This window comes from Cryptococcus depauperatus, chromosome 5 (genome assembly GCF_001720195.1).
Source record: "Cryptococcus depauperatus CBS 7841 chromosome 5, complete sequence".
In the NCBI taxonomy this organism is placed as follows: Eukaryota; Fungi; Basidiomycota; class Tremellomycetes; order Tremellales; family Cryptococcaceae; genus Cryptococcus; species Cryptococcus depauperatus.
The window spans coordinates 605,705-622,847 of record NC_089472.1 but is presented as its reverse complement, the minus strand read 5'-3'; the positions used below and the strand labels follow the sequence as shown (position 1 = coordinate 622,847).

Below are 17,143 nucleotides of genomic sequence, written 5' to 3'. Positions count from 1 at the left end.
ATGAATAAAAATCTTGAATGGAGACAACTATGCTCGACGTTCCTGTTTTGCGGCCTTTTTCTGCTTTTCAGCCTTAGCTCTTGCTTGATCCGCCCTATATTGTTGCAAATCAGTAACCTCGCAAGCTGAGCGCAACGCTCCTCACTAAAGCGTGACAGACGATACATACCGTTGTTTTTCTAAAGCTGCTCTATCACGGTCTTTCTTTTGTTGACTTGCCATTTTTTGTGCCTCTCGCTGCATTGCCATAACATGATGTGCCTTCTCCTTGTTTAGGTTTGGTGCCAGCAGGTCTACTATTAAGATGATAAAATCAGTGATATGGAAATAGTGATAAAAGGCAAACGAGGAGACACACCCTCTTCATTCTTCTTCTGCTTTCTCTTACCATCCCGCTTCAAGGCTTCTTCTATCAACTTTTTCCTTTCCTCTGCTTGATGTTTTTTCTCATCCTCTACTTTTTTGCTCCCTCTAGGAGGCGCATCACCTCTGCTCACAACAAAAAGCGAATTGAGCTCATTTTCATCAGCGTCAACATAGCCATATTGGCGAAGAAGTGTTTGGCGTTTAACAGCTGCTAATTCTTCTGAAGTCAAAGTTGCTAAGATGTCTTTTGAGGTTTGTTTATCCTTTTCGGCGGGAGGTTCGCATGCTTTCAATGAGACGATCAGCTATAGAATGGAGAGAAATACAAACACATACTTGCTTCTTCTTTGGCAGCTTGGCGTTCAAGATCAAGTTGCTTTAATCGTTTTTGTTCGTCAACAATCTTCGAGAGTATCCCATCTATGTATTCTTTAGGGATCGCGTTCTTCTCTTATAACTCAGCGATGAGCGACCTATGGGCATGAACTCACACTATCCACAATGTCATCTAGCATGCTTTTTATCCCTTCAATTTTTTCTTCCGGCTCGATGCCTTCCTCTTCAACAAAGCGTGCAATCATTACAACCTATAATGGAATAACATCGTGAGTCAATCGCCGAATCATTACACGACATGATCTGTAGTCACAACATCAATGTAAAACGTACATCATCTTGGTGAGCAGAAAGACTTAAACCCTCGAGTTGCCTGGCCACGAAGCGTTCAAGAGCTTGTTCTGAAGATTCAGGCTCTGGTGAAGTAACAGGCATCTCTGTTGTTTGTCTTTTGATGTTGTCAAAATAAAAACAAAATAGAATGGATAGAGCAAAACAGATCAAGAGGAAATAAATGACAAAAGTGGTGATATCATCGTTATCCTTTTTTGGGTTCTTTTCTGAGCTGACTCTTTTTCTCTATTTTTCGTATACTTGCTGTTATTCTATTATAACTTAACTTTTGCATCAGCATCACAACATGCCCGCTCATCCACAAATTGCCTATACTCTTACTCCCCTTGCCACTTCTCGCCGTCTTCTTCAAGCACTCACCACATATGAAGCGGCTAAAAAGTCTTTCTCACAGTTCTTCAAAGTGTCTCCTGAAGATTTGGCAGTCTTGAGGGATGAATCTGGCGACTTAATAGTTGGAAAAAGGGAATACGTCTTGCAGTTTTCTTTCCTGTCCAGAATATTCCTAGAGGATGTCGTAAACTTTCCACCGCCAAATCATGCATTCGCTTTGGCACCTCTGGGAATGGGTAGAAGATTACTGGAGACTTTGGCTATAGAGGAAAGCGCAAGGAAGACATTTTCGGGGTATTTTGGAATCCCTGAGGATGAAATCTGTATCTGGAGAGATGAGAGTGGTAGCGTCATTGGGGCCAGAGGGGAAGGGATTGAAGGTCTTGGAATGTTCAAGAGGTCCTCATAGAAGAGATTGATATCTCGGTACGTTTTGTGTGTCCTTGGTTTCCTACTGGCTAATCTTTCGTTTTGGTCTTAAAGACGATCCCTCTTTTGGGCTTCGGTCGATATCGCTGAAGCAAAGACGGAATTTGTTGAGAGTCGACGAATATGACAAGTGCACCTTGTTATACGTTGAAAACAGTCCTCGTCGTGTCTCAGACTATTGGCTCGCAATTCAGTTGACCATGAAATCTGCCCCTGTCAGCTCCTACTTGTATAAGGATACACAACATTGGGTAAATACTCAGCTCCTGGTACGAAAAATTTACATCGTTTATTAGCTATGGCACTCTTTGTAAGTGCCTCAGCACTCTACACTGTCACTGGTAAAGACCATCGATAAGTCCGCCAACGAAGAACACAAGAGGATAAGGAAATGGATATATATATAGACAAAACCGTAGGATACTTTTAGCTTGGATACTTGTCATGAATATTACCAATAATTAATATCCACGCTCTGTACCAAAAGGTCACAATAATGCAATCTACGTTGCATTATTATTTATTGCCTATATTCCATGCAATAATTCCAAGGTTCTGACAACAATCTCCGCATTCAGCCTTTGTCAATCCGATAAATCCTAGACACCGGCTCTCGAATTGCACTTTTCAATATGCTTCTATATACTTGAAAACCTACTTGCAGCATTATCAATCAAGCCTTACCATTTGGATCTCTTTTCTCTTCTCATTCGCTAGCAAGTCTATCAAAAAGCTATTGGTCAAAGATATATTCCTATTGCCGTCTGCACAAAGGCTTCCTGAACTTCAGTATTACGGTCGGCTACAAACATTTTCAACTTGTCATTGCTTGAACGATAATCAAAAGCTGAAGCGGAAGATGATGAAACGTATTGTAGATATTGGCATCCACGCAGTATATATCAAATATTAATTAGAAAGGCTTCAAAAGACTTTGATGTATGAGAACATTTCACAACACTCAAGATATGGTATCTCTACTAGATGGAATTGTGAGCCAGCATCTCACCCTCATCCCAGACATCTTATATTAAAACAATGTCATTACCATTGGCTCTGAATAGGAATGTCATTGCTTTGACAGTAGATTGAGCTGAGGGTAGAAATGGCGACTGACCATTGCTCTCGACGTCCATTATCAGTGACTGCTTTGAACCTGGCAATTCAAAAGCTGACGACAGGTCCGACATTGTCAATTTTCAGAATTTGGATAATCTCTCCACGACGCTGGTTAGGTTGGCAATCAGGTAAATGAGCTTAGTTCTTTGGTTTTTTCAATTCAAAATCTTCGACAAACAATGCATATCCTGAAACGACGAGCAGTAAGTTAAAGTTGAGATACTAGATTCAATGCATATAGAGTAATTCTGTAAATAGTAGTAAGAATAACGAATGGGTATCAAAAATGTCTTCAAAAATGTCATAAATTACAAACCTAAATTGCCTTGTACTGGCACAACCTAGACAGCATATGTAGACACCTTCTTTGAGCAAATCAAGCGTGTCCACCGATAGTTCGACCCCAGTTCGTTAATTCAGTTCCCAAAACATTCTTGCCAGGACCTTTAAACCATTCAATAATCTCATTTGGGCTGAATGCACATCGGACTTTTGAAAACTGTGGGTGTTGGCGGCCTGCGCCTGTGGAGGGAGTAGGAATGAGGAGAGAGAGTCGAATGAGGTGATCATATCCCTGACAGATGTCAATCCTTGAATCATGCCATATTCAAAACTCAAAAGAAAATGAATAAAACGGTGTTTTTAGATAAAACAACTTACTGAACGTAATAAGGAAACTGGCCATCTGGTCTTACCGCTTCCAACCAAGCGTTGCCTCGAGAACTTCAAGTACTCTTCTTCCACCATGGCAAAGTTGAATTCTTCTCTCCCAGCATATGCCAAGTGTTTGGCAATAATAAGTATTCCAAGAGCTGGGTGAGGTAAACCTTTTTATGACTCAACATCAGGTAAAGCTAGATGCAAGAGCCGGAAAAGCTTACCAAGTAGCTTGGACGTCTGTAGCCCCCAGCCAGCACCTTCAACCTGAGCCAGTATACTATTCGCCAATTGTTCGTGTGTTAAACAATTGGTTGAACTTTGTTCATTTAGAACGTCAGTCAAGGGTTGTATCTAAATCACCAAGTAATAATTAAGAAACTGTATAGAGGAGGAAAATATGCGGAGGTGCTTACAAAAGGTCGATATAGAATACGAACATCGGTGGTGAGACTGACGAGACGTTCCATCCGTCCGATAATCCGAGGATTGTTAAGCAGTAACTAAACCGACAGTGTGGTAAACAACTTTTAAAGCTGATAACGAAACAGACAACACATACGTCTACACATCGATCCCATTCGTCACGCCATTCCCAAGTTTCTCCATCTCCATCTACAGTTGCCTCTTTCTTCTCAACCTCCATCTGACTGACCTCAGACGCAGTACAATGCAAAGAAGTTGGCTCAAATCCATACTTGTACGGGACAAGCGCCCATCTTACGACTTCTTTCCATGCGACGATTCCTTGACCTTCTTCTTCATCCTTGGACACAGGAGCCAATGGAGATGTTACTCTCCACACTCGATGAGAAAATCGGGATTTGACCCTTTTTTCGAGAAGAAGAAGGGTGTCCGTACGAGTGGTAACGCCTATGACTGCTATACCTCGAGGTGTGGACTCAGTTGGGCCAGTCTTAACACTCTGTACGACATCAACTTTGAACAGTTTGCATCAGTTTCAAGTACTTAGTTGGAATCATTGAGATGCTTACATAGACAATAGAGAAGCGTTTGCCTGGCGTGTTCTGTAAACAAGTCAAACTCTTCAATAACAACAATGACTGCGCGCGCCGATGGTGCGGTCAAAAGTGCCAACAAATGACTTGGCAAGGTGGTCGGCGCATACTCCTTTAGATGAGTCAGTTTGGCACTGTAAGTATGGTCGGGACTCTACATACTTCGTCAACACTCTCTACTCCTTCCCCATCTTCAGTAGCATCGTAGGCACACCCCTCGGCCAAGGATATTTGGCGACCCATCTCGCGGATGGCAAGTCTGTCATTTGTCTGAGCAAGACCAGAAAGACGAACGATGATGGGCTCCCTATCCTTTTCTACAGGTAAGAGAGATAAGGCTCGGTTCACAGTCTATATTAAGTCAGCTGGTTTCGCGCTATGGATAAAGATGTTTACATGAGTCTTGCCTGATCCTCTTGGACCAACAATCAAGCAAGAGTTTCCCTCTCCTCGCTCCACCGTACCCTTTACAAGGCTCAAAACCCCCTTGAGTGTATCATTATCCTCTTCCCCAACCATGGGTCTCGGATGATCCATATTGCCTCTTGAAGTGAGGATGTCTAGCATAAGACGTAGATCTGCTTTGGCTTTCGCAGAAATAATATGCTTGATCCCTGGTGATGCTGCTTTGCTCGACTCTGTGTTGGCGGAAAGGGAAACAGGAGGGAATGCCAACTGTTCAGTAATGGGTATGTCAGGTATTAATGGCGTTTCCTCAAATGGATTAGGCTGCGGCTCATCAACCGATGATCCGTAATTATCTAAAGCTTCCGTATCGACAGCATCGTCGTCTCGAAAGACATCGCCTAGAGTCCTACCGCTACGAGTCAATCTAGGGGCATTGGGATCTAGATTCTCTGGGTTAAAATTCCGTGCTTCCTTCTGTTTCCTTTGAGCTTCATTTCTTAGAAACATTTCACGAGAAATGTCGGTGGTTTTCTCCCTTTTACTCGGTCTGTCGTCGTCTTCAATATCATCCTCAAAGGTGAGAGCTTTCGAAATTGATGCAGAAACTCTTGCTCGCTTAGCGCCCTTGGACAGAGGTGTTGGATTACTAGGGGTATAGTTGCCGGGTGTAAGGTTTCGGGGAGAAGGGAGAGCACGTAAACTCGCCCCCAGTGTAGGTGTACCTCTAGGTTTCGCGCGAGCAGAAAGCGAGCTTAATGGCGTCTCGGCTGGCTTGGTCTTTTGCTTCGTGGGTGTCGTCACGCCTCGCTGGGCTGTAGCCGTGAGCGAAGCTCGCATCTCCATGTCCACACCATCCTTTTTATTTGGAGTAGGAGAAAGCCTGTCTTCGCGCCTGGCGCTCTTGGGAGGAGGCCGTCTCTTTCCTGTTGTGAGTTCGACCACTGGCTGCTTGGGAGTCGATATACCCTGGCCTATCAATGCCTTGACTGGTGTCCTCTTCTTTGGCGTCGCTTTCTTCACCGACTTTGAAGCCTCACTCGCAGCTTTTGTTGGTGTCCTTTTCCCGGTCGATTTGTTTGACCCTACGGTTCCCATCGGTGTTCTCGCCTTACTAGCAGAGGTATAAGTCTTGCGAGAGACTGGCTTTTTTGGTGTTGATAATATCGGTGACGAGCTTGCTGCATGCTGTGGAGAGACCATGATCGTCGCAGAAACGGGAGAAGAATTTTGAGAAGAAGAATCTTGAGCTTCACGCGGCATCTTTATCATGTCTATGGCTGTCGTAATAATCATGAAAGTGTTGTTGTTTTGAAGATGTTGTTGATGATTGACGGAGATAACCTAATCTCCGTCTTTCATTTCCGCCAAAGTGGTAGTTGTATAGCCTCCTGTACGTACCCTTTCAGCATCCTCTCTGGCCTCTTTTGGCTAAGATCATGTGTAGTATCTGTTCTTAACGCTGTGAGAAGCGTTACAACCCTACGGGGTTTTCTTCTCGCGAAGTTTTTCTGCGCCCGCGGTTACCTCTTCAGCTTGCTGAATGTACCGCACGATGTCGCTGGCACCACACTACCGCCTTCTGATGTCGGGGTTCCCCTTTGCTTTTTGCCATTATCATGATGTATATATTCGAATGATTTTTTTGTTGTTGTAGTAATCACTCATTGTTGTATAATAAGAACCTGAGATTGCTTGCCATATCGGTTACATAAAATCAATTCACAATCTTGATGCAATATGAGATATGTACTATCAGCTCCTTGAGTTGTGCCAACTATGGTTCTTGTACAAATGAGCTTATCCAGTAGCCCTTATGGATTTGATAAATTCAAGCGCATAGCATAGTGTCTATACAAAGCCAATACCACTATCTATCTCCTTCAATGTGAGAGTTAACCTTAAGACACACTATTTTGTCTCGAGCCAAGCTGCTTGAATCACGACAACTCCCATTGATAAAACATCAGACAGATTCACTTTCAGTCGACAATAATAGCTCTGAATGTCTCCATGGCACGCCAAGATCTCATGCATAAACAGTGATAGCCTAAAAATGTCAAACACAGATTTGGATCCCTCACCACCCAGCAGTTGAGCGATCCACCCAAGTCTCGTTTGATTTGCATCGCTCTCATCCAAGATATGACGGCCTCCCACTCTATGAGATCGACTTTCTATTAGGAAAGGATCAAGGAGAAAGGGGAGGTGCTTTTTTGTGGATTTAAATTGCGTTAAAGAAAACAGAAAGAAAATATTCGCATTTTATTGCATTGGGTTAAGTGGGGAAATAAATAAATAATAGCCAAAAGAAGATGCCACAACGGCGGAGTTTTGCGGGACGAAACTTGCCGCCCAGGAATGGTGTTGTGATTTTGCTGATAGTTGAGGTTTCCTCTTCATCCTTCAAGTTCAGCTGGAGCCGAGGTGCGTATTTTGAATAGTTGTAAGCTGCAAGAAGGGTGCTGACGGGCTTGCTTTCTATTGCGCTTATTCAAATTATTCATCTGGATCACACTTTTGGCGAAATGAACTACACTATGACAGTTTTCAAAAATGGTTAAGCACAACAACCAGCTCCCAAAGAACCACTTCCACAAAGATTGGCAGAGGCGGGTCAAGACCTGGGTTAGTGCTGTCTATATGCGAAAAGAGAACTGGAGCTTGCTTGGGATGGATAGGAAAGGACGATGGCTAACAGATGGTATAGTTTGACCAGCCCGGAAGGAAGAAGTCTCGACGAGTTGCTAGGAGCAAGAAGGCTCTTGCTTCCGGCGCCGCACCTCTTCAGCGTCTCCGACCCGCTGTTCGATGCCCTACCCAGAGGTACAACATCCGTATCAGAGGTTGGTTGAATAGATGACAAAATTTTGAGTTTTTAACAGATGTCTTAGAGGGTCGTGGTTTCACCCTTTCCGAGCTCAAGCTCGCTGGTATCAGGAAGAAGGAGGCCAAGTCCCTTGGCATTGTGGTTGATCTCCGACGAAGGTCCAAGTCTGAGGAGGGCCAATCCCTCAACGTTGAGAGGCTTAAGGAGTACAAGTCTAGGTTGGTCGTCTTCCCCAAGAAGGCTGGTAAGCCCAAGGCTGGTGACGCTACTGTATGTTTTATATTGCAACTCTTGAGTGAGCGCGACTGATCAAATTAGGGCGAGGCTCTCACTGCTCACATCACTCGTGATGCCATCCCTCTTCCTGCCTCCTACGCTTCCGAAGCTCCCCGTGCCATCACTGATGAGGAGAAGGAGACAAATGCTTTCACTACTCTCCGACTTGCTCGCGCCGCTCAGAGGAACGAGGGTGCCAGGAAGAAGAGGCTCGCCGACAAGGAAGCTGCTGAGAAGACCAAATAATCGGTTCCTTGGAGGCAGTAGAGAAGCGATTATACTTTCTTCCTGGGGATGCACTCATGACCGCTATCATAGTCATTGTGTTTACAAGCGTCACAACATGTGTTGCGTCCCATATACAAATTATCAGCAATATTCATCAATATGCTGCAGTAATGTTCAGAGTCTTGACTTGTATGGACCAACTGCCTTCTCTCTTGCAGGATGACTCAACAGGTTGTGCGACCGAATGAGCTTTGGTCTACGACAGCATGTGCTCTGTATCTTATACCTTTAAGTTGATTACAACAATTCTAATGGCCTTGGGTGAATTTAATTTGAGTTGTTCCCATCGGCTGCTGATTAGAACTTGATTTCGAGCGGAATCAAATTCGCGGAGTGTGATTTTCCTGGGGCACCCCTCAGGGCATGACACGACTATTCCCCATTCAATTCCATTCCAAAATATATATAGCCAGAATCTTTCTTTCTTGTTTCTTTCTTTTGCCATTCGCTTTTTTGCTATACCATCTGCTACAATACCATACATTATGGCTCCCATGGAGAAAGGCTTTAACTGGTCCAACATTGCTGTTGGTAGGTTAATACTCACCATGACTGTGTCAGTGACTGTAGAGGATTTGGGGGTATTGGAGAGCCCACTCGAGCTTCAAGGTTGCGATTCAAGCATCTGTCGACTCGAGTGTATTCCAAATAAACCCCCTTCCTCGCTTGGTTATCGTCTGAGAACGTCAGCCTGCTTTGAAAGCCTTCCCAAGTCTTTGATTAAAGTTCTTGGGAACAGGTTGATGTTTGAAGTCATTTCGTAATATAAGAGATTGAGGAGAAGTTGCTTACTATTTGCAGGTGCTACCATGAATATGTTTGAAGTTACAACCCTTGGTCAACCTCTGGAGGTTCTCAAAACTCAAATGGCTGCAAATCGTAGTCAATCCATGGCACAAGCATTCAGTACTGTCTGGAGTCGAGGCGGCATAAAGGGGTTCTACCAAGGTTTAATTCCATGGGTATGTCTCTAGTTTGTTGATTTATTTTCACTGTAATACTTTCCGTGAAATGGACACAGCTTCGTAGAGTGATGGCATGCTGACGCAAATCTAATCTTGCTCCCTAATAGGCTTGGATTGAAGCTTCTACAAAGGGCGCGGTACTCATTTTCACCAGTGCCGAAATCGAAAAGTATACCACGAAGGGCTTTGGGCTCTCCCCTGCTGCGGCAGGTATGCTTGGTGGTATCGGAGGTGGTATTGCTCAGGCGTATGCCACAATGGGTGAGTGGTCGAGCAAGGAATACTGAAAAAAGGAGAGCTAAAACGGCACAGGCTTCTGTACGTGTATGAAGACTGTCGAAATCACTCGACACAAGCAACTTGAAGCTGGCGCCCCTGTTGAGTCCACCTTTACCGTTTTCAAGAACATGTATGCCAAAGAAGGCCTTGCTGGTATCAACAAGGGTGTCAATGCTGTCGCTGTTCGTCAGGCTACCAACTGGGGAAGCAGATTTGGTTTTGCAAGACTGGCTGAAGGCGCTTTGAGAAAGGCGAAGGGTATCAAAGAAGACGAGAAGCTCGGAGCTATGGATAAGATTCTGGCCAGTACTTTTGGCGGTGCTTTGGCTACTTGGAATCAACCTATCGAGGTTGTGCGAGTCGAAGTAAGTTTGCAATCATGCCGCGATTACGCACATGGCTGATCAATTCATCTAGATGCAATCTGCTCTTAAGTCTCAAGACCCTACCCGTCCAGCCAAAAAAACCGTTCTCAACACCCTATCCTACATCTATAGGACCAACGGCATCAAAGGTCTTTACAGAGGCGTATCTCCAAGAATTGGTCTTGGTTTGTCCTTTTCCTCTGGCTAGTTAGAGATGCTTATGAGCATATACAGGTGCTTGGCAAACAATCTGCATGGTATCTTTTGCCGACTATGTCAAGGCTGCGTATGTTTTCGTTATCTCTTGCAATATCACCAGGCTAATGAGCTATTTCTTAGCATCGGTACTGCGCCAGTTGACCCAGCTGCCGTTAAGGCTAAATAGGCCCTGTCAATTCACGAATCATTGCTTATAGATTTACCATAATACTCCGCCAGCAAAACCTGTCAAAGGTTTTTCTGTCCTCCAAAAAGTGCTGCGCGAGTGCCCACCGAAGAAAATGGTACCCAAATGCGAATGTCTTAGACTCTATAGAATTTTCCTCTGACTTGTTCGTATCATGCGGCGACATGAAGATAGCTTGACAAAAATCATGACTGAATTATAGTATTTTGGGCAATGCGACGAGTATGATTTGATGTTTTGGCAGCATGATCCGAGTGAACAGAAACACATAGCCAACTCATACCGTGTACCAGAGACGAATTTCCTTAGGTACATTCTATTATCGCCAATTAGTACGGATGCCTTGGCTGTTGTGTAAAACTCACAAGTTACAGCTAGAACTAAATTGTTCATTATGTGTTCAGAAAAGAAACTGCAAAGGGGGACTCCCGTGAGTAAAATGTCTAATCTGACATTTGCATATCTATCTATTCTGACATCAAAAAGTAGCCAAATTATCTATTAACGACATGTTTATACGCTTAAATTATCTACCAAGCTTCTCTTTCCGTTTCTTGTTCATTAAAATGTCATTACATTACTCAGGCCCATTTTCCAAGTACACTCATGGCAATCAACCCCGCAACCAAAGCGCCCAACGCCACGAGGACCTTATACAGCTTTGCATCGCGCAAAGGCCCTTCAGTAAAGTCTGAAGAAAGCAATTTGAATGCAGTGTACAGCTGTACGTATACAAGTCAGTCGATGTTAAATGAAAAAGGCAAAGGTGTGCTCACCAGAATACCAGCAGACATAGAGTTGAGAATACCAACAGAAAGTAAAGACGCCCTGCCATTCTGGGAGAATGACTTGCGAACGCCAATTCCGATGGCAATACCGATAGGAGTGATCAGCTAGCAGACCAAATCAGTTTAATCTCTTGGGTTAAATAACAAGATTTTACGGTGAAGGCAAGACCCATAAAGATTGCTCGAGTCCTTGAAATCCATTCCAAAAGCGCAATTCGGGCTCCAAGTCTGGGACACAACCATGAGTTATAGGTTATGAGCCCGTCAACCAAACTTACGCAAGACCCTCAAACATTTGATGAAAAATAATTACAATCAGGAGAGTAGTCCAACCTTCGCCTCCCCCGGCACCCTAAGTGGCTGTTAGCTCCTATGTGAGAAACAACGAAAGAGCTTACCAAGGTGACACCAATCATGATACTATGAAAGATGATGCCAGCTTCCAAAAGCAACACTTGATGATTCTGTTCAGCAGCTAAAGCTGCGTCAAATCGACTGCCGCATCCGCCATCATGAGGATGGTGGCCGCTGGCTTCTTGTGGTGAACCCTTGGGCTTGATGCCCTCCTCAAGTTGAGGAGAGCCAACAAGAACAGCATTTCCATTTTTATGAGCGTAACGAGTACCTATCAGGTCAAGAAGAAAAGTCACAATGGCAGCAGCCATAGCGATGGCTGGGGATGTGGATTCATAACTGAGATGACCAACACATTTGTTGGCAAACATCACAAAGCCGTGATAGAGCAAATGCTATCACATTCTCAATTTTTTGGCAAGTTGGAGATGGTTAAACTTACAATAAACGCAGTAGAAATGATAATTCCTGTACCAAAGTGCCTTGCGATAAAAAAGACATTGTCCCACCAACCGACATTTTTACCAAATGCTGCACTCGATGCTACAGTGCCTTCATACAGCTCTATCTCTCCCGTCGCTTCTTCACTATATGGATCTCTAAGCCATCGAGAAATCAAAGGGATGAGAACACCAAGACCCGAGGTGATGAGGATGATGAACAAGGCGCCAATGTGAAGACCCATATTATAATTCTCCAAAAGGACAGCGCCACAAGCCAAGTCTTTTGCCGAACAGTCTCCATGAGTGTGGCCCACTGCGACTCGTATGAGCGTCGCACAAAAAGATCATGGAAAACTTGCCATGGATGATACATTTTCCAGATTTATCAGCAGATTGGGCTTCCTCGGCTTCCGCGGCAGTGTCAAAACAGTCCCAGTGTGTTTCATCTGTTCCACAATCAGCCTAGACATTGTCAAAGCATCAACTTGACCTACGCCAGAAGCAGTTGGAGCTTTCGGTCGGAGAAGGCACAGTGGGACTAGCTGTTGTGGGACTACCCGTATGACCCTCGGCTGGACCCTTGCAGTGGTAATGGTCGACATGGAGAACACATCCAGTACTCTCAGCAGGCGGTGGAGGTACCGTTCCCGATGCCGTTTGGGATGCTTTCAAAGCCGGACCTTCACAGTGGTAATGGTCCTCATGCAGTTTGCATCCAGTGCTTTCTGCTGGAGGAGGAGGCACACTTGACGTTGCTGAAGCAGCAGAACGTAGAGAGGTTGACCCGAGAGTCTCAACCGAGGAGCTCGGCCCAAACTGAGCCTTTGCTCCCAGCACGAAGAGGAGCACAGTCAGTGTCTTGAGGGTCATCGTGACGGTTTTGCTGGACAGCCAGCCACCTCTGGGCATGCTCTTATACCCAGCTGTCGTGGCGTTAAACTGTCCGTATGTGTTTCTTGGCAAGCCATTTTGAGGTCGGCTTGCGATCAGAGAAGTGCCAAGAGAAAACCAAAAAAAAGTTGAAAATGACAAGACAGTTAAAAGAAGAGTTGAAAATGAGGACTTGACGGTCATGCAAAAGATTACGCCGAACCTCCCAAATTGATTCCGCTCTCGACGACTACTGATGGGCTGAGATAAGATGGTACCTCGTGCCTTGATTTCGGATCTCGGCTCAGTTTTGTTATATCATGTCGAATCCACAAAACGTTTTCATTCGACTTTTCCTAAATGCCAAGCAGAGGATCGTTGGGTTTCTTCTCGCAAAAGCCACTGGTTTTCAATCAGACGGAGATGTTATGGAGCTGTGACGGGAGAGATATATATAGCGCACCCCGAGAGATGGGATGGCTTCTTCCAATCTGTTCCCACTTCATCTACAACTCCACCAAACTGTTTCGTTCAAGATGCTTTCTCTTTTGATTTCTGCTCTTCTAGCTGGATCTTCTGTCGCTATGCCTCTTGTCCCAAGGGACCTGAAGCCTTATACCAGCGATATCAACATCCACGAGAGCTGCAACGCTACCCAGAGAAGGATGCTCGATAAGGCCTTGTCGTGAGTTGACGTTGGCCATCTGCAGATTGTTGCTGACTGTGAGTGGCTGTGAAGCGACGCCTTTGAGGTTGCCAGCTTCGCCAAGGAATACGCCCGAACGAACGGTCCTGCAGACCCAGTCTTTCAGAAATACTTTGGTAAAGATGCCGATTCATACACTCAGGTCATCGGCATCTGGGATGCTTTCCTTACCGGCAACAAGGAAGGCGTCATTCTAAGATGCGACAACCCTGATGGTGTTGGTAAACGTTCTCGTGTTGGCAGGTTGACTGACGTAGAATAGAATTGTGCCCAAAAAGGCTTCAATGGTCACTGGCGAGGCAATAATGCCACAAGTGAGACAGTCATTTGTGACCTTTCGTATACCAGCAGAATCTACAACGAGGCGTTTTGTATGTCTGGCTTTCAACTTGCCAGCCAAAAGCCATCCACTTATTGGTCTGTTGATTTGATGTGAGTGTATTTTTGCAGATACGGCTAGTGTTTCTGACACCTTGATTAGTCACCGATTCTTCCATGTCCCTGCTGTAACCAACGGGCTCGTCGGTCACTTTGCAGAGGACTATGCCTCCATCCTCGAGCTTGCTGAACACAACAGTACTTTTGCTGCTATCGACTCCAACGCCCTTCAGTACTTTGCTGCTCGTAAGCTTCGTCTGCTATGATAAACGGGCTAACGGTTGGTAAGATGTCTATGCCATTGAGGTAGCCAAGGGCGGTGATGCCTGTATTGGTACGCCTCAGGCTAAGCAAACAGACCAGCATGACCATTCACAAACTTCTTCTAATCCTCCTGCCACTTCTTCCAATGCAGGTGCTGCCTCTGCCTCCGTCCCTCCACCCCCGGCTGAATCCACAGGATGTACCCTTCACGGCGACCACTATCACTGCACGGGTCCTGCTACCCCTACTACTCAAGCTGCTGAGGTGCATGACACTCCTGCCAGCGGCGGGGACAAAGACTGTCATACACACGCTGACGGGAGTAAGTGGCATACATTGACTTCTTAAACATGTGCTTAATGCTTGATAGCTGTTCACTGCGTCTAAGATGATACCTCAAATAGAAATAACAAGGAAACACATGATAGAAGGATCAAGTAACGACTGTATAAAAGTGCCGAATTCTTGAAGGGTTAAAGCAAAAACCAAGGGTATAATCGTGCGGCGATGACTAGTCTTTACTTTATAGTCTAATTTTTTTTCTATTGGCTGTAAAATTGATGATAATAAATTGTTTACTATCTTTGGCCGTTTTGAGATATCAACGGGTTTTTAACCAATGTTGGCAGAATTGTTACACGACAACCGGAATCTGCCGTATGGCGTTCTCTCGACAAATGGTGGCATGCTTTGGGTAATACTTAGACACTACATTTGTTCTGGATGAGTTGAACCAAAGAGTACGCTCAATATACAGGTTGAACGATACCTATATTCTTGTCATTACTCAAGAGCCAATTCATGTTAATCCTAATATAGATTGTCTTTACTCGAATGCTGGAATTATTAATACAGCTCCAGTACATTTAACGTAGAAAGCTGTTTGACAGTGTTTAGCCGTTCCTTCAAATTCTTAATTGTCATTTAATTGCTTTAGGCATTACATGGATAATTACAGCTTAGGTCGTAATCTTGAAAAGATTCAACGCTACGGTTGCAAAAGTGCATGAGAACCAAATTGCCCTAGCTCTTGTTTTGATACTAAACTCTTCTCACCACCTTTCCTTCAAATCTCATGCAGTGTCTAGCTTCTCGTCCGATACATGCCACCAAGAATCGGCTACTTTCACCCCAACTAGTTGTTTACGGCTCAAACCTGTCGGCGAGCGGGTAAACATACCGTGTTTGGAGGTTTCAAGAGCTGTTCAAGGAAGCAGGGTCGTTCAATGATGCCAGATAGCAACAGGAGATAATAGAGATTAGTAGTGATCGAAAAGTATCAATTGTGTGGGACATGTTTGCTTTTGTCGATAGGCGGCTAAATTGATGTTCAACGTATAGATACAATCAACAAGACGAATGTTTTCTTCCAGTATCTCCCTTGGCACACTTAAGCTACGATGTCGTCTTCCAATTTCGGCCAGTCCCACTCCCAGTCCAAATTCTTCTCAGTCTCTGCGACTTTGGATACGTCCTGCTCCTCCAAAAAATCAATTAATTTATTCAACGTCTCATCCCAATTCTCCATCTCTGCCTGAATTTTCTCGTCTTCATACACGTTGTCCACGCTGGTCTCATGGATTGCTGCTTCGGGAGAGCAGCCAAGCCTCTGTGTCTGGCCAGAGCAACAATCAACCTGGCTATCTGCGTCATACGCTTCTGATCCTTTATCAGTATCATCGCCAGATATCGTGTTGAAAAACCCCTCGCCCGCTGCAGGGCCATCCTCGCTTTGAATGCAGAGGTGGTCGCCACTACTGCTGAGTGACAAGCGACGGGATTCGACACGTCCGGCGACAATAGAGATTCGGATTGAGAGTTATAGCTGGTGGTAGAATGCTGAGACAACGCCGATAAATGTGTATTGTCAATAGGGAAGAGATCGGGAGATAGAGTAGATGAAAGGCCAGTGGATGGGGTGAACAGTAAAGCAGTCCGATTGGCAAAAGTTTCCATTGACAGCGCGTTCTGTGGTTCACTTTGACCACTCAAATCGGCGATAGACACGACCTGCTTTACCAAGTTCTCTAGCAAAGTTATTCTTTGCTTTAAAGCTGAATTTTCCGCCTTGATTTTTTGAACCTCTTCGCTTTCAGGATTTTCGGATGAAGATTGACTAAGCGTTGCTGGTAATGGGTCAATAAAAGACTGAATGCTAATGCCTAAATGCGGAGGCGGTGGGGCTATGTCACTCAGGCTAATATTCTTAGCGCTAATAGGAGTAGACAAGTCTGGATTGGTGGCAAAAAAAGCTACTTCTTGCAAAGGAGACGCCTCGCGCGATCCGGACGATGATGTAGATATAAGATTAGTGGATGAAGAAGCCGCAGTGGATGCCTGTGTTGATGCAGATTGTTCATTTTTGAGCGCCATATTCTCAACTTCAAGTTCCACTACTCGCTTTTCAAGCCATGTAAGATGCAGCCTCCGTGCATTTCGCGAACGTTGTGCAGATTCACGGTTGCGAATGGTCTGAAAGGTTCATTAGTTAAGACAGACCTTGTCAACATTGCAAACAACCCACTCTAGCCTCTTTGCGGGCAATCTTTGCTCTAGTAACTTCGTCCAACTCTTGCAAATCGTCACTCGTATCTTCTCCCTTGGATGGTGATGCCAACGAGGAATGACGTGGGCGTTTAGGAGGTAGGGATTCAGGCGACGGTGCAGAGCGTTTGGAAGAGGAAACAGCCGCGGCGAAAGCCATAGCAATAACCAGCGTCAACCCAACAAACAGTAAAAATGAAGAAGAATGGAAAACAAATTTAAAATTTAGAATATATATGGTGGCAAATATATGTGCTGGCAAGAAAAACTGTCGACGTGGAACCTAAGGTGGAGGTCTTTTCAGGCACCCGGTCGGTAAATAAATTAAGCCGAATCTTCAACTTTAGAATTTTCTTAATAACCTAATGA

The 17,143-nt window shown here is 44.7% G+C and overlaps 8 protein-coding genes across 8 annotated transcripts; 4 read left to right on the top strand and 4 right to left on the bottom strand.

The window, feature by feature from the left end:
- Positions 1-27: 27 nt before the first annotated feature.
- On the bottom strand, positions 28-1,137 carry L203_104382 (uncharacterized protein; the record flags this gene model as incomplete). The annotated part of the gene is made up of 6 exons (XM_066213769.1): positions 28-94; positions 170-296; positions 359-652; positions 703-811; positions 858-953; positions 1,036-1,137. 6 exons carry the CDS (start codon positions 1,135-1,137, stop codon positions 28-30), a joined length of 795 nt encoding a protein of 264 aa, XP_066069866.1.
- A 205-nt stretch (positions 1,138-1,342) lies between these two features.
- Positions 1,343-1,798, top strand: L203_104381 (uncharacterized protein; the record flags this gene model as incomplete). Its single annotated transcript, XM_066213768.1, has 1 exon — positions 1,343-1,798. One exon carries the CDS (start codon positions 1,343-1,345, stop codon positions 1,796-1,798), a length of 456 nt encoding a protein of 151 aa, XP_066069865.1.
- Positions 1,799-3,313: 1,515 nt separating this feature from the next.
- On the bottom strand, positions 3,314-6,281 carry L203_104380 (uncharacterized protein; the record flags this gene model as incomplete). The annotated part of the gene is made up of 8 exons (XM_066213767.1): positions 3,314-3,511; positions 3,598-3,764; positions 3,819-3,948; positions 4,011-4,097; positions 4,157-4,533; positions 4,590-4,725; positions 4,776-4,964; positions 5,010-6,281. 8 exons carry the CDS (start codon positions 6,279-6,281, stop codon positions 3,314-3,316), a joined length of 2,556 nt encoding a protein of 851 aa, XP_066069864.1.
- A 1,293-nt stretch (positions 6,282-7,574) lies between these two features.
- On the top strand, positions 7,575-8,370 carry L203_104379 (uncharacterized protein; the record flags this gene model as incomplete). Its single annotated transcript, XM_066213766.1, has 4 exons — positions 7,575-7,646; positions 7,729-7,864; positions 7,913-8,118; positions 8,167-8,370. 4 exons carry the CDS (start codon positions 7,575-7,577, stop codon positions 8,368-8,370), a joined length of 618 nt encoding a protein of 205 aa, XP_066069863.1.
- Positions 8,371-8,897: 527 nt separating this feature from the next.
- L203_104378 (uncharacterized protein) lies at positions 8,898-10,406 on the top strand (the record flags this gene model as incomplete). The annotated part of the gene is made up of 7 exons (XM_066213765.1): positions 8,898-8,943; positions 9,214-9,374; positions 9,485-9,638; positions 9,690-10,021; positions 10,074-10,206; positions 10,256-10,307; positions 10,361-10,406. 7 exons carry the CDS (start codon positions 8,898-8,900, stop codon positions 10,404-10,406), a joined length of 924 nt encoding a protein of 307 aa, XP_066069862.1.
- Positions 10,407-11,008: 602 nt separating this feature from the next.
- L203_104377 (uncharacterized protein) lies at positions 11,009-12,921 on the bottom strand (the record flags this gene model as incomplete). Its single annotated transcript, XM_066213764.1, has 8 exons — positions 11,009-11,149; positions 11,204-11,320; positions 11,371-11,443; positions 11,494-11,567; positions 11,614-11,964; positions 12,012-12,325; positions 12,372-12,458; positions 12,507-12,921. 8 exons carry the CDS (start codon positions 12,919-12,921, stop codon positions 11,009-11,011), a joined length of 1,572 nt encoding a protein of 523 aa, XP_066069861.1.
- A 497-nt stretch (positions 12,922-13,418) lies between these two features.
- L203_104376 (uncharacterized protein) lies at positions 13,419-14,617 on the top strand (the record flags this gene model as incomplete). The annotated part of the gene is made up of 6 exons (XM_066213763.1): positions 13,419-13,567; positions 13,622-13,805; positions 13,851-14,020; positions 14,070-14,212; positions 14,256-14,552; positions 14,601-14,617. 6 exons carry the CDS (start codon positions 13,419-13,421, stop codon positions 14,615-14,617), a joined length of 960 nt encoding a protein of 319 aa, XP_066069860.1.
- A 1,003-nt stretch (positions 14,618-15,620) lies between these two features.
- L203_104375 (uncharacterized protein) lies at positions 15,621-16,934 on the bottom strand (the record flags this gene model as incomplete). The annotated part of the gene is made up of 3 exons (XM_066213762.1): positions 15,621-15,943; positions 16,000-16,702; positions 16,755-16,934. 3 exons carry the CDS (start codon positions 16,932-16,934, stop codon positions 15,621-15,623), a joined length of 1,206 nt encoding a protein of 401 aa, XP_066069859.1.
- Positions 16,935-17,143: the final 209 nt, after the last annotated feature.